This window comes from Mastigoproctus giganteus, chromosome 4 (assembly GCF_048544385.1).
Source record: "Mastigoproctus giganteus isolate SK-2022 chromosome 4, ASM4854438v1, whole genome shotgun sequence".
NCBI lineage: Eukaryota > Metazoa > Arthropoda > Arachnida > Uropygi > Thelyphonidae > Mastigoproctus > Mastigoproctus giganteus.
In genome coordinates this window covers 166,400,407-166,413,254 of record NC_143578.1, presented here as the reverse complement: position 1 = coordinate 166,413,254, position 12,848 = coordinate 166,400,407, and the positions used below count along the sequence as shown (strand labels likewise).

At 37.5% G+C, this 12,848-nt stretch overlaps 1 protein-coding gene across 1 annotated transcript in view; it reads right to left on the bottom strand.

The window, feature by feature from the left end:
• Positions 1–12,848, bottom strand: part of LOC150087173 (ATP-binding cassette sub-family F member 1) — a 276,369-nt gene that overhangs the window by 61,503 nt on the left and 202,018 nt on the right. Inside the window, exon 12 of the mRNA XM_090371867.1 lies at positions 12,082–12,156. Coding sequence (XP_090227993.1) covers positions 12,082–12,156 — 75 coding nt within the window. The remainder of the gene's footprint in view (positions 1–12,081; positions 12,157–12,848) is intronic.

Genomic DNA, 12,848 nt, shown 5'->3' with positions numbered 1-12,848 from the left:
CCTACCCCTCCACGAGAAGAGTCAGAATCCCTGTCTCGCCTAAACATAGTATAGTTTTTGAATTTGAGTGAAACTTTTGGTGATAAAAATGTTTCCTGTAAGCATACTCCTAATGCGTTAGTTTGTGTGAGTAAATCATTCAGGTCATCTATATTACTGCGTAATCCTCTGCAGTTCCATTGTAGGAATTTGTTCATTGCTTGGGTTTATTTGACGAAGATTGATCTGACTGTTTTTTCTGAGGTTTCTGCCTGCTTAGTTTTGATTTTTCATTTTTGGGAAAGGTTGGGCGTCCTGTATCCATGGTATCATTGGCATGTAATTCTAGGACTGTGTCTTCGTCCTCTGACTGAACTTCCATTTGAATGTTGCTATAGCATGATTTCATTGTCTTTTGATTTTCAACACTAACAGATTTTGTTCTTTCGGGCAAGGTTGAGATGGCATCAGTTGGGATACTGATTGGCGTGTTGCTGGTTTCATTGACTGTAGATTTTTTATTGCAGGTTAGCATGGTTTTGGCCCAGGTGGCAAATGAAATGTTTGGTTCTATGGAGACATCTGTTTGAGTTGAAATTGACCGGCTGTTTTTAGAGACCGATGCGTATGATCGGCTAGGCATGGTTAACAGTATTTGCTTCAGGGTATGTGACTTTATGCTCTACCTTATATTTCTGGATTTGTTTGCCTGTTTTCCAAAGGTCACATGCTTTAGAAAAGGCAGGATGGCTTCCTTTACAGTTAGGGCAACTAGGAGTGGCAGCTGTACAGTCTCCTTGGGAATGCTCCTTAGAGCCACAAATAGGACACACAGCATCGCCTCGGCATGCCGTCTGAGAATGGCCATACTTCTGGCACTTAAAGCAGCGAATGGGATTTGGGATGTAGGGCCGAATCTTGCAGTTTAAATAACCTGCTTTAACAGAAGATGGAAGAGTCGGAGTACTAAATGTCAAAATGACGGACCTGGTTGGTAGTAGGTTCCCATCTTTTTTGGTCATTATTCTCCGCGCATGAGTCACTTTTTGTTCCCTGAGTTCTTGTATTATCTCTTCTTCTGACACTGATAGTAAGTCCCATTCGCTGATAACGCCTCTAGAGGTGTTAAGAGTGTTATGGGGCGTAACTGACACTGGAATACTGTTAAATGATGTTAATTTTAACAGCTTCTCTGAGTGAGTTGTCTTAGAAGTTTCAATTAGAAGGTCTCCAGATTGGAGACGCTTAACCATTTTAGGAGATCCACAAACCGATTCTAAACATTTCTGTATAAGAAAAGGCGATAGTTTGCCAACAGGTTGCGTGGATAATGAGTGCATTATAAGAAATGCTGGCACGTCATTATTCTGATTTTCCGTCCTTAGTCTCTTTGGACGATTGGAGTCATGGTCAATGTCAGGAATTTCTGACCTTGAGCTCGAGGGCTCTAACAGTGGATAGTCACTTATATCCATGTCGGCTCCTTTTGGCCCTGGGGGTTTGTCTTTACCACCCAGGTTACCGGCCCTGCCACGGGGAGGCAGGAGCAGTGCCACGAGGTGACCAAGCGGCTATTAGTTGTGTTAGTAATAAAGAAAACGAAACAGAAAGGTTTCTTTCCTTTCTGGGCCTTTGCCTACTTCTTGTAGAACAAAAAAGCTACTTAAATATAAAATGAGAAAAACCGGTATTCAGAAATAAACAGAATATATACAATGGCAAAAGCTCTTTAGATAGCTCGCTTTGGAAAACGCACTGAGATCGCTTGGCCACGGAACGCTTGGCACCCGGGGCCTAGTCAGTACTTAGATTTGCTTTTTGTCATGATATTTTCCCTACCAGAAACTCTCCATATATCTAGAATTCAATGATGACGATGACATTAAACACTGCCCATAAATCTCTCTCTCTCTCTCTCTCTGTAATAAAGCATTAAAATTATTCAATGTATCAAGAGGTGCCTTAGCCTTCTCCCATTCTACAGTGGCGGACAAAAAAACTGCATCACTTATGAATTGCAGAAATGTTCGAAATGCATTTGTTAGATGGGATATATTTCTCTTTGAAATAAATCCAATAAAAAGACTCCACCTGATATACCTAATTGCCATAAATATCTTCCCAAATGGTAAAATGCAAAATTAATGGAAATATGAGAAATCATGCAAATGACAATCCGAAACTTCTTCTGAGCAATTTTAGAATAAAAACACACACGCACGCATGCACACACACATTATTGAAACAAGCTGAACAGTGATTTGATTTTGATTTGGTAGTTGTTGGCGCATCGGCTTCTGTGGCCATATTGCACCTTCCAAGGTTTTTGCTGTACTTTGATCCAAGCCCGAGGCGGGAATCGAACCCGCGACCTTTGGGTTGCCGGGCAGGTACTTTACCCACTCGGCTAGCCCGGTCGGCAGCTGAACAGTAGAACAACAGATGAGATTAATGCATTAAACTAACAATTATACATTACATCAGCCTCTAATATGGGAATATATGCTTACAGTTAAATAATTAATGTATGTAAAGTCTATGGAAGGAGTGCAAAAAGATCTTAAATTAATCAAGCAATAAATAAGCTCTTATAAGAGCAAAAGGAGTAGGCACACCGATCAAACAAAAGGACAAAAAGTAAGCGCACAGTGAGCAGAAACAATGCACTAAGCCCTACATAATAAAAATCAATGAATTTATACACACATAATTAATAACACAATATGTTGAATAGTATGTTATCAAGGGATAGCACAATCCAATAACAATAATAATTAGAAAGCTATCTGTTTCTGATTGTCATCAACCAATTGTAGATTAGCCACAAAGCCACAGTCTAAAGACTATATTATCAATAATTTAGTAGCTTACTGGCAGAATAACAGGTAGCCCAAGGGATAGCAATTATATTGCTATCAATTGGACTACCTGTGCAAGGCTCAAGGGGTAGAATTTTTTTAAGCCTGGTCTGTACTTGTTAACAGGAGAGACTGCTTCTACAGGGATAGGATACACTTAAATAGAAAGGGTGCAAGAATATTTGCTGATGCTGTCGAGGCAGTGTTAGGTGGGTTGGAAACCTGCTAGTTTGGGGGGGGGGGGGATACAAGAACTAATAGATTAACAGTAGCCACTGACAGAGGTGAAAGTGATTCTTGCACTGCTTCTATTGAAATGAGCAGCAGCCTGAAAAACAAGATGCAGGATATTTCAGAGACTGCTGGGAGTCATCACGGAACAAGTAAACACACGGGGTTGTGATAGGGCAGCTAAGAATAAGAACAGGTGCATGTATACTTGCATGTACACCAATGCTAGGAGTTTAGTAAATAAATTTGATGAATTTGAGGTATTGCTCAAAACATCAAAGGCAGATATTGTTGGGATATCAGACACGTGGTGTCAGACAGATATAAGGAATGCAGAACTGGAATTTGGGGAATACAATGTGTATAGAAAGGATAGACAGGGGAGGAGGGGTTATGCTATTAGTTAAGAAACACAAAATCCAAGGAAGTGAAGCCAGTCGACATCGATGGACAGGGCAGTGTCCAGTCAGTTTGGTGTGACATAAACATACGGAAATCAAAATTGAAAGTAGGAGTGTGCTATAGGCCTAATGACTCTGATGAGTATAATAAGATACTGTACAGGAAAATAGAGTGGGCCAGTAAATCAGAGAGTCTTATAATGGAGGATTTTAATTTCCCAGATATTGACTGGAATTTGTGGGTTGGTCACTCACACACTAGCAAGGCTTTTGTGGATTTATTGGATGATTGTTTTCTACATCAGCATGTTCGGGAGGCAACTAGAGGGAGTAATACTCTTGATCTGATTATCAGTAGTGATTCTTCATGCATTAAGAATCTGCAGATAAAGGAACCACTAGGTGGCAGTGATCACAGTGTGCTGAAGTGGGATTTACTCAAGGAGGTAACTACCATCAGAGGTAATGGGAAGGGTTTTTGCTTTCATAAAGGCAACTATGATGGTCTGAGACAGTAATTAAAATCTATATAGTGGGACCAACTGATGATGTTACCAAGAGCAAATTCAAAATGGGAAGCATTCAAAGAACTAATCTTTGGAAGCTACCAGGCTTTACCCAACTAAGAAATATTGTTCAGGGTTCAGGCCTAAATGGATGTCAGATGAACTAATGAGACATATGGCAGAGAAGAAAAATGCATGGGATACATACAAATTTATGGGTGACATGGAAGCCTATGATAGATATAAGTTGGTCTGTAACTAAGTCACAAAGGAGATTAGGCAGGCAAAGGCAGATTATGAGAAATCCTTGGCAAAGGATGCAAAGAAAAACAGAAAAGAGTTCTTTACCTATTTAAACTCAAGAAGGAAAGGGATGAATCAGATTGGTCCATGGATATTGATGGTTCAACAGTTGAGGATCCTGCTCAGGTGCCTAACAATCTAAACAAGTATTTTGCATCTACATTCACACATGAGCAGTTATTCAGGAAGGGGAATGTCGTAGGTGAAGTAAACATTGGCAGTGAGCTAGATGATTTTGTAATAACTGAGAGGAAAGTGGAGGAGAAATTGTTGAGGATAAACATAAAAAAGGCACCCAGGGTAGATGAGATCTATCCAATTATATTAAAGGAGGAAGCAAAGGAAGTAAGCAAACCCCTAGCCATAATTATGAGAGCTTCTTCGGACTCAGGGAGGTACCCATAGACTGGAGATGTGCAAATGTAACCCCAATTCACAAAGGAGGATCAAAGGCTGACACAAGTAATTATAGACCTGTTAGTTTAACTTCTGTTCAAGGAAAATTAATGAAGGCACTGGTTAAAGAAGCACTGCAGGATCATCTACACAAGAATTCAGTTATAGCTCAGACACAGCATGGTTTTGTTAAGGGAATTTCTTGCCTGACCAATTTGATTGGATATTATGATGTAGTCACAAAAGAACTGGATGCAGGGAATAACTTTGATATTATATATTTGGATCTTAGAAAGGCTTTTGATACTGTTGCACATGGAAGACTGCTGCACAAATTGGAGCAGTGTGGCACTGGAGGCAAATTGCTGCTATGGATAAAGGGATGGTTGAGTGGCAGACGACAGAGAGCGGTAATCAACGAACACTGCTCAACGTGGACTAATGTTATTAGTGGAGTTCCTCAGGGTTCAGTGTTGGGTGCGTTGTTGTTTTCTGTATTTATAAATGATATTGATGATGGTATATCAAGCTTAATGTCCAAGTTTGCAGACGTTACAAACGTTGGCAGGGTTGTTAAGGATACTACTGATGCTATGCTGCTGCAACAGGATCTAGAAAGGTTGAGCAGATGGGCTGAGAGGTGGCAAATGAAGTTTAACATTGACAGATGTAAAGTACTACATATGGGAAACAGTAACCAAGAATACTACAGTATTCTGCGGTACTACACTGACAGTGGTAGAGAATGAAAAGGACCTGGGGGTAATTGTGCAGGCAGATATGAAGTTCTCTGAGCAGTGCAGACGAGCTGCAAGAGTAGCTCATGGTGTCTTGTCAATGATATACAGGAATTTCTCTAGCAGGGATAGGGAGGTGATTATTCCCTTGTATAAGGCCACACCTTCAGTACTGTATACAGGTCTGGAGGCCTCATTTCAAGAAGGATGTAGAGCTGCTGGAACGCGTATTATACAGAGTATTATATTATATTAATGAATATTATATTATACAGAGAAGAGCAACAAGATTAGTGAATGGAACAAAGGGTTGCTCTTACGAAGAAAGGCTTAAATTTTGCAAATTACAGAGTCTGGAGACTAGGCACTGGCGAGGTGATTTGATAGATGTGTATAAGGCCTTGAATGGTTTGAGCATGCTCAATGCCGATGGGATTCTTCCTCTTTCTCAGAATAATCACCTGAGAGGGTATAAATTCAAATCGAGGAAAGACAGATGTAGGATAGATGTGCGGAAATTTGCCTTTAGCCAGCGGATAGTTGGTTGGTGGAACAGACTTCCATCACTTGTTGTTGAAGTTGATAGCCTTAACAAATTTAAGGTTCAGCTGGACAGGTATTTCGAACAAATGGAGGGGTGAAATGGAAGTGGTATTTTTTTTTTTTTGTTTTTTTTTTTGGCTGATGCTGAATAAGCTTGCTTTCCTGCATCACATGCCTCTACTAATGCTAATGCTAATATACAAATAAGAACTAACCAAATTCTGTACATGAAATAGTGAAGAATTATTATCAGCAAATGCTAATATAAGATGAAGAGGTAGAAATAGAATAAAAATAGTACCCTAATCTCTCTCAAATATTCTAAAAATCACAGCGTATAAATTTAGAAACAGAAAGCAGAAGTATTCAGACAGTGGGAACATAACTGTCCTTCCCATAAGGTGTAGGCCTGGTATATCAGTAAGGCAGAGCAAGAAGAATGAGAATAGAAACAAAAAGAATAGTAATAAAGAGAACAGAATACATATAGGGCAGAAGCAGGCCCAGGTATAACTTAAATTCAAAGTGATGTGAGCATTCCAAGTGATGACCACACTCATAATGAATACTGAGAGTAAAATGTTAAAGGTAAAAGAATGGGTCGTATGTATAGCTTAGCTTAATTTTCAGCACTCACCTCAAATTAAGCTAAGCTATACATACGACCCATTCTAGGTCGTATCAAAAGGTAAAAGAATGCTAAATAACAGAATTCTGAATGTACAACTAAACAGAGCAGATGATTAGTGAATGCTGAATGCAGTTTAAAACGAAGGAATAAAGGAAAACAAAAGAATGTCATACTTAATAACAGATACATTTAGTGAAAGGCTGAAAGCATAATAATGCTTGAATAAAATGTGCAGATTTAACTGAACAAGAGATGATTATGAGGTGAGGCAGAGCAATATCTAAAAATATATAGTATCAGATGTAGAGCAGTATCTGAAAAATTACAACAAAAAAAAACAAAACAAAACATAAGCTGAAAATAAGAACACAAATTTGGCAGACTTAGCTTAAAATATATTAAAAAAAATAATAGAAAGCACTTCTTTCTAAGAAACTTCAATAATAACTGCAACAGAAAAAGTCATACATCTTTTTCAGGAGTATATGGCCTGAGAACGTTAACTACCAACACCCTAGCAAAAGAATAAGAACTCTACCTCCATATCATTATACCACAGAAAAACAATGAAGGTAATTTTGCATGTACAACAACAACAAAAAAAAAAAAAACATAAGTTGAAAATAAGAACACAAATTTTGCAGACAACGAACAAATGGCTTCCGTAGCCAAGTGGTCGTGAGCGGGAGTGCAGTAGCACACGCTGTTTGTTTAGACCGGGGATCAAGCCCGACTGCTAAATACAGTCAATCTGCCAACCCGCATTGGACCAGCGTGACAGATTATGGTCCATTCCCTCAGCATGAATTGTTGAGGAGGCTTCCATCCTGCAGTGGGTTGATAATGGATGCAGTTTAACTTTTTTTTTCCTTTTATATTCGAGTGTTGGCATTCGAGGTGAGCTTCGTTTCCCAAATCTACACCTTTGTAAATCCTACACATTTTCAAATGACAAAATCATGTGGGTTTTGTAACTGTGAAATTATGTAGCATTCTTCACACCAATCACTGTATATGCACAATGCATAATCATGGTTGTAATTTATCATCCAATGTACAGCCAATATCCTTCATTTTGGTGCCTTTTCAAAAAAATTTACTTAACAAAGATTTCAGCTTCATTTTTGTAATCAAAATAAAAATATATATATATATATATATATATATATAAAAAAAAAAACATGCTCAAAATCAACCAACACTAGTTAGTTGGTTGAAATAAGGATTTTTTGGCACAAGGGCTTCTAGGTCCAAGACGTGCATATCAAAAAGTTGCCCATGAAACAGGACTGTTTACTTTCAAGGCAATCTTACATTATAGTCAGTTGATTAATAAACTACAATGTAAGATTTCATTATCTGAAAAATGGATTTGTTTAGATATCTGAAAAAAAAATATATTCATCTAAATTTGCATTGTACCCTATTATGCACATCCGTGTTCACTGCTTCATCTAATAGCACATTCCCTGGAACGCCAGTATGTCCTGGGATCCAGCAAAAAAATGGACTAGTTTGTTGTACTTAATCACATCAATCTGGGATCATACTTGTTTCACAATGTCATGTGAAGACAATGTATTATTTTGAAAGGCAGATATTGCACTTAAATAACTGATGTATACTAAGGCCTGTGGGATGGATAAGTTGTTAAAATGTTTCAATACTTGCTGAATTACATATAATTCTGCAGTAAAAACACTCATTCTATTGCTGCTACTCCCACAATAGTTTGCATTTTCAATCCACTGATGTATCCATCTGGAATTTCTAAGAATTATCCAGGAAATGGACTGTATGCAATTGCCAGATGCTGAAAGTGTCTAGTGAGCTTTTGCATCACTGTTGAAAGTAGTCATCATGTGGGTGGATGTTCCTGTGTTCCAAGGATCCAGTTCATCTGTTTCTTGGTATATGTCCCAGGTTTTCATTATTTCTTATAGTCCGATTGCAGCTGACTTGTTTTGAGTTTGCTGTTGTACTAATGCACAAACTATGGTTTGAAGAGATATTTTTGTACTGGATGGGAAGAGAGACTGCAGAATTTTCCCACAAGTTCAGTAGCAGTTTTTGCCTTCCTAAGATGAAGTGGAGGTTCATGAGCTTCTATGTATGGCTGGTGAAGTTCTGAAAGCTCCCGAGCAATTTGCAGAGTCCACAATCTAGGTGGGATCTGATTAAGGCCCAATACAAATGTAACAAGGTGTACCAATCAGCACCCTATGCCATTGCAGAAAGACTTCTAAGTTTAGAATGTCTAATTTTTAATGCAAATTGTTATAAATATGTAATATGCACGTAAAACATAAATGCTGTCTAGGATTACTCCTAAGATGCAGACAGTAGCAGTGACCAGAATCACAGGCATGCAACCTGAGTTCGAGTTCAGGATGTAAGGTTATCGGCAATTAGAACAAACGTGAATTACTGTTAATTTCTGTTCTGACACACAATAACCATTACATTTCATCTAAAATGCTACCTTGTTAATTGTTTGGGGTAGTCTCTCAATGGATGTCATGTGAATAGCATGACATCAACTATATAAAGAGATAGCAAGATGAACTGCATGCAGAAGTTTCTAGAGTATTTGGTATATCCTGTACCATATTACTTGTTTGGAATGAAAACAGTGTCACGCTGGGTACTGAACTTCACAGACCACATTCTTATATGCACAACTGAGATAAAACATTCCAGTGTACCCGGAAGGTATGCTATTGGAATGCTACAATAAAAAACTGTATAAGACAAGGCAATTTTCTACAGACTCCAATGGCATGGGAGATCTGGAAGAATGCCAAATCTCCACATAGTGTCAAAATCTTTTTCCACATCATGACTAGACTTTCCTTTCTAATGAACATGTTACAGATATTTGACTCCACTTTGACAATAATGTCTAGTGTAGGTCAATTTCGTCTGGAACCATACTAGTTTTCATTCATTAAATTTTTAGAAAAATAACACAAGTGGTTAAATAAACAAGTGTTATTTTTTCTAATACTATGCCTAGACAACTTGAGAGAACAATAAGTCTATAATAATTATGAATCAACAGGGCTTACCTTTATTTTTGGTATAGGAAGCTTCTTTTCCAACTCTCCTTGTCCAACTCGCTAATTCATGGGGAAGGCGATATCAATTTTACAAGACATTGTCATAAAGTTAGATTTTGGAGGTCTAAACTGGCTAATAATTAAGGATTGGTTTTTTCTTTTTGGTGCTATGGCAGGAATTTTGAGTTAAATTTAGGGGTCTAATAATTGGATATGGGGGTGGGCGGGTGGGGGTTATTCTCTACATTCCTTAAGTCGGACTAGAACTTTTCGGGGTGTCATGTTCACAGGAAGAGAGCTACTCACAATTAATCCGAAACTTTTGTCTTATGTTGTAGTGTTTGTTCTTCGCGCATGCGTATAAGTGACCAATCGTCGGACAATAGGAATGGCCTACGGATATTGATTGAAGTTGCATGTAGTTTCATCTCTAAGGTTTCTGCAATAAGTAGTTTGTAGTAGTTGTGTTGAATATTTATAATTTTAGTTTCATTGAAGCCGAATGTATGTCGTTCATTTATGGCGTGGAGCGAAAGTTCCGATGCATTTGAACGACCCGCCCGCACTGAAGCTTCGTGTTGTTTTGTGAGTAGCTCTCTTCCTGTGAACATGACACCCCGAAAAATTCTAGTCTGACTTAAGGAATGTAGAGAATAACCCCCGCCTGCCCACCCCCATATCCAATTATTAGACCCCTAAATTTAACTCAAAATTCCTGCCACAGCACCAAAAAGAAAAAACCGATCCTTAATTATTAGTCAGTTTAGACCTCCAAAATTTAACTTTATGACAATGTCTTGTAAAATTGATATCGCCTTCCCCATGAATTATTAGCAAGTTGGACAAGGGGAGTTGGAAAAGAAGCTTCCTATACCAAAAATAAAGGTAAGCCCTGTTGATTCATAATATAATAGAATACAGGAAATATCGAGCACTTGATAGCTCTCTAGTATCAAGTCTATAATAATGTAAAATGATTGATCTTTACCAGGCTTCAGAAAGGCTAAAACAATTGAATTCCACCAAGATTGTGAATACAAGTTTTCAACAATATTCATTTATAAAAAATCAACAGATAATTCAATGTGCTGTTTCATTCAACTGTTCTAGAATGATGTTATATACACTGTCTGGATGTGGCACTGCTGCATGCTCTGGATAAAGACTCTTTAAGCTCATAACATCATAAAAATCTGATTGCATGAAAGGTAAACATTGGTGTTAAAGTTTTTCTTATATCGTTCCTGCTGAGGTTCGGTGTTTTGAAAAGATGGTTTGCATGCAGTTACTGCTGATACTTTATAGAAGGTGTCTGCAAGGGCATTTGCTATATCTACTGTGGGTGAGAGGCCCTGCCTATTCCAACTGAAAACGGGAGAGTATGTCAGTCAGCAAGAATTAATCATGTAATTGCTGGATTCTTCCCCCCCCCCCCAAACATTAATCTAATAATTGGAAGTATTTTTTCGCTGTTCTCTTATTTGTCTTGCCTTAGCCTTAAAGTCTTTTGTAATTAATCAGATTTTGGATTGTCAAACACTTATGAAAAATGTTCCATGCTTTATTCTTTTCTTGTTTTGCTTTATTACACAAATCATTCCACCAATGGTTAGTATAAGTGCATTTTGGATCAGACAACTGGAATAATATTGTCATGGTAGCTACTGTTAGTATTTCCATGGTAATATGCTTGGTGACATTATCTATTGATTCTGTCTGGATGATGTGGTCATCCAAAGAAATACAAGTAGAGAAAGTTTTACAATCTGCTTTCGAGAACATCCATCTTGTCCTATGTTCTGTATATGTTGATACTAACATTTGCAATTTAGAAATGATAGGAATATGACTGCTACTAAGTGGCAATCAAATTCCTATCTTTTAGGAATTACCTAGTTAGTTATTTGGTTTTTAGGAGCATCAGCAACTAAGGCCATATTGCTCCGGGATATGCGGTGGTCATTCCCTGACCTTTCCGCATTCTCCGTATTTGGTTGTGATGGGCTCGAACCCTGGTCTAATCAAGAAGCGTGTGCTACGCACTGCTGCTCCTTCCCACCTGGCTACGGAGGCGCCTCTGAGTCATTTAGCAGTGCCCGCTCTATACATGAAGACAAAGCAGGGGAACATACAGATAAGTCAACAACTGTGGAAGATCCAAATGGCAAATGGTATATAAGTATTTGATACTGTATTTAACAGATAACAGTACCTGAGGGGAAAAAACATTGTATAGTGACAAGAGGGAGAGAAATAAAGAGCACCAAAACTATAAAAAAAAAAAAAAAAAAATTTGAGTGATAAATAATTGTAAAATGTTCTCTTTTCTTCCATGCCAGTTGCTTCTTGACATAGCTTCCCTTGTAATCAACTAAAGATATGAACCTGAACCAGCCTGGAAATGCTAATTATTTCCTTATATTTCTTATATACTTACTCCTTGATGACATATCAATTCCAAAATCCAACTGCCTAAAAAGTAATGGTTGATCTGGATATCGAAATTCAACATCTGTGAAAGAAATAATATACAGAAGACATTAATATTAATTTAAAAATTGAAAGAAATAAATGACTGTGTACCTAAATATTTACTATAATACTTATCTTGTTTACATATATACAGATAATAGGAATTAATTTTAAAAATATGCATATCATACTGATAATTTAACAGACTGATGCACTTAATATGCTACCAAATATCTTTCCAACCAACAAAATATGTGCCAGCAGCATATCATCCAGTAGTACAGCATCAACAGGGTCTTGAACTTGTGTGGACCCAATAAAAGGAACAGAGACAAGACCTAGCGAACAATAAAGAAATTATTGTGGGATAATACTAATGGATTAATTTTTTGAAGTTCCTTGGTATGTTAACTACTTTAGTCACAGCATGTTGATTCATATGATAGTACATGTGATCTTTATCCCATTAGTGTTAAAATACACACTTGCATTACATCTGTGCAAATGTGTTCATAAGTCAACTAACATACAATGTAAGTTGCAAAACTATTTCCTCCACTGAGAACAGATTACCACTAATTATAATGAAGGAAAAAACAGATTTATTTCATATATTTTATTAAAATTACAATATTTCATATGGCAAGAGAAGATATTTCTGAATCACATAAATTTTAAAATATCAAATACTCTAAACAAATAATCATAATTAAAAATTGCAACTTCCAACAA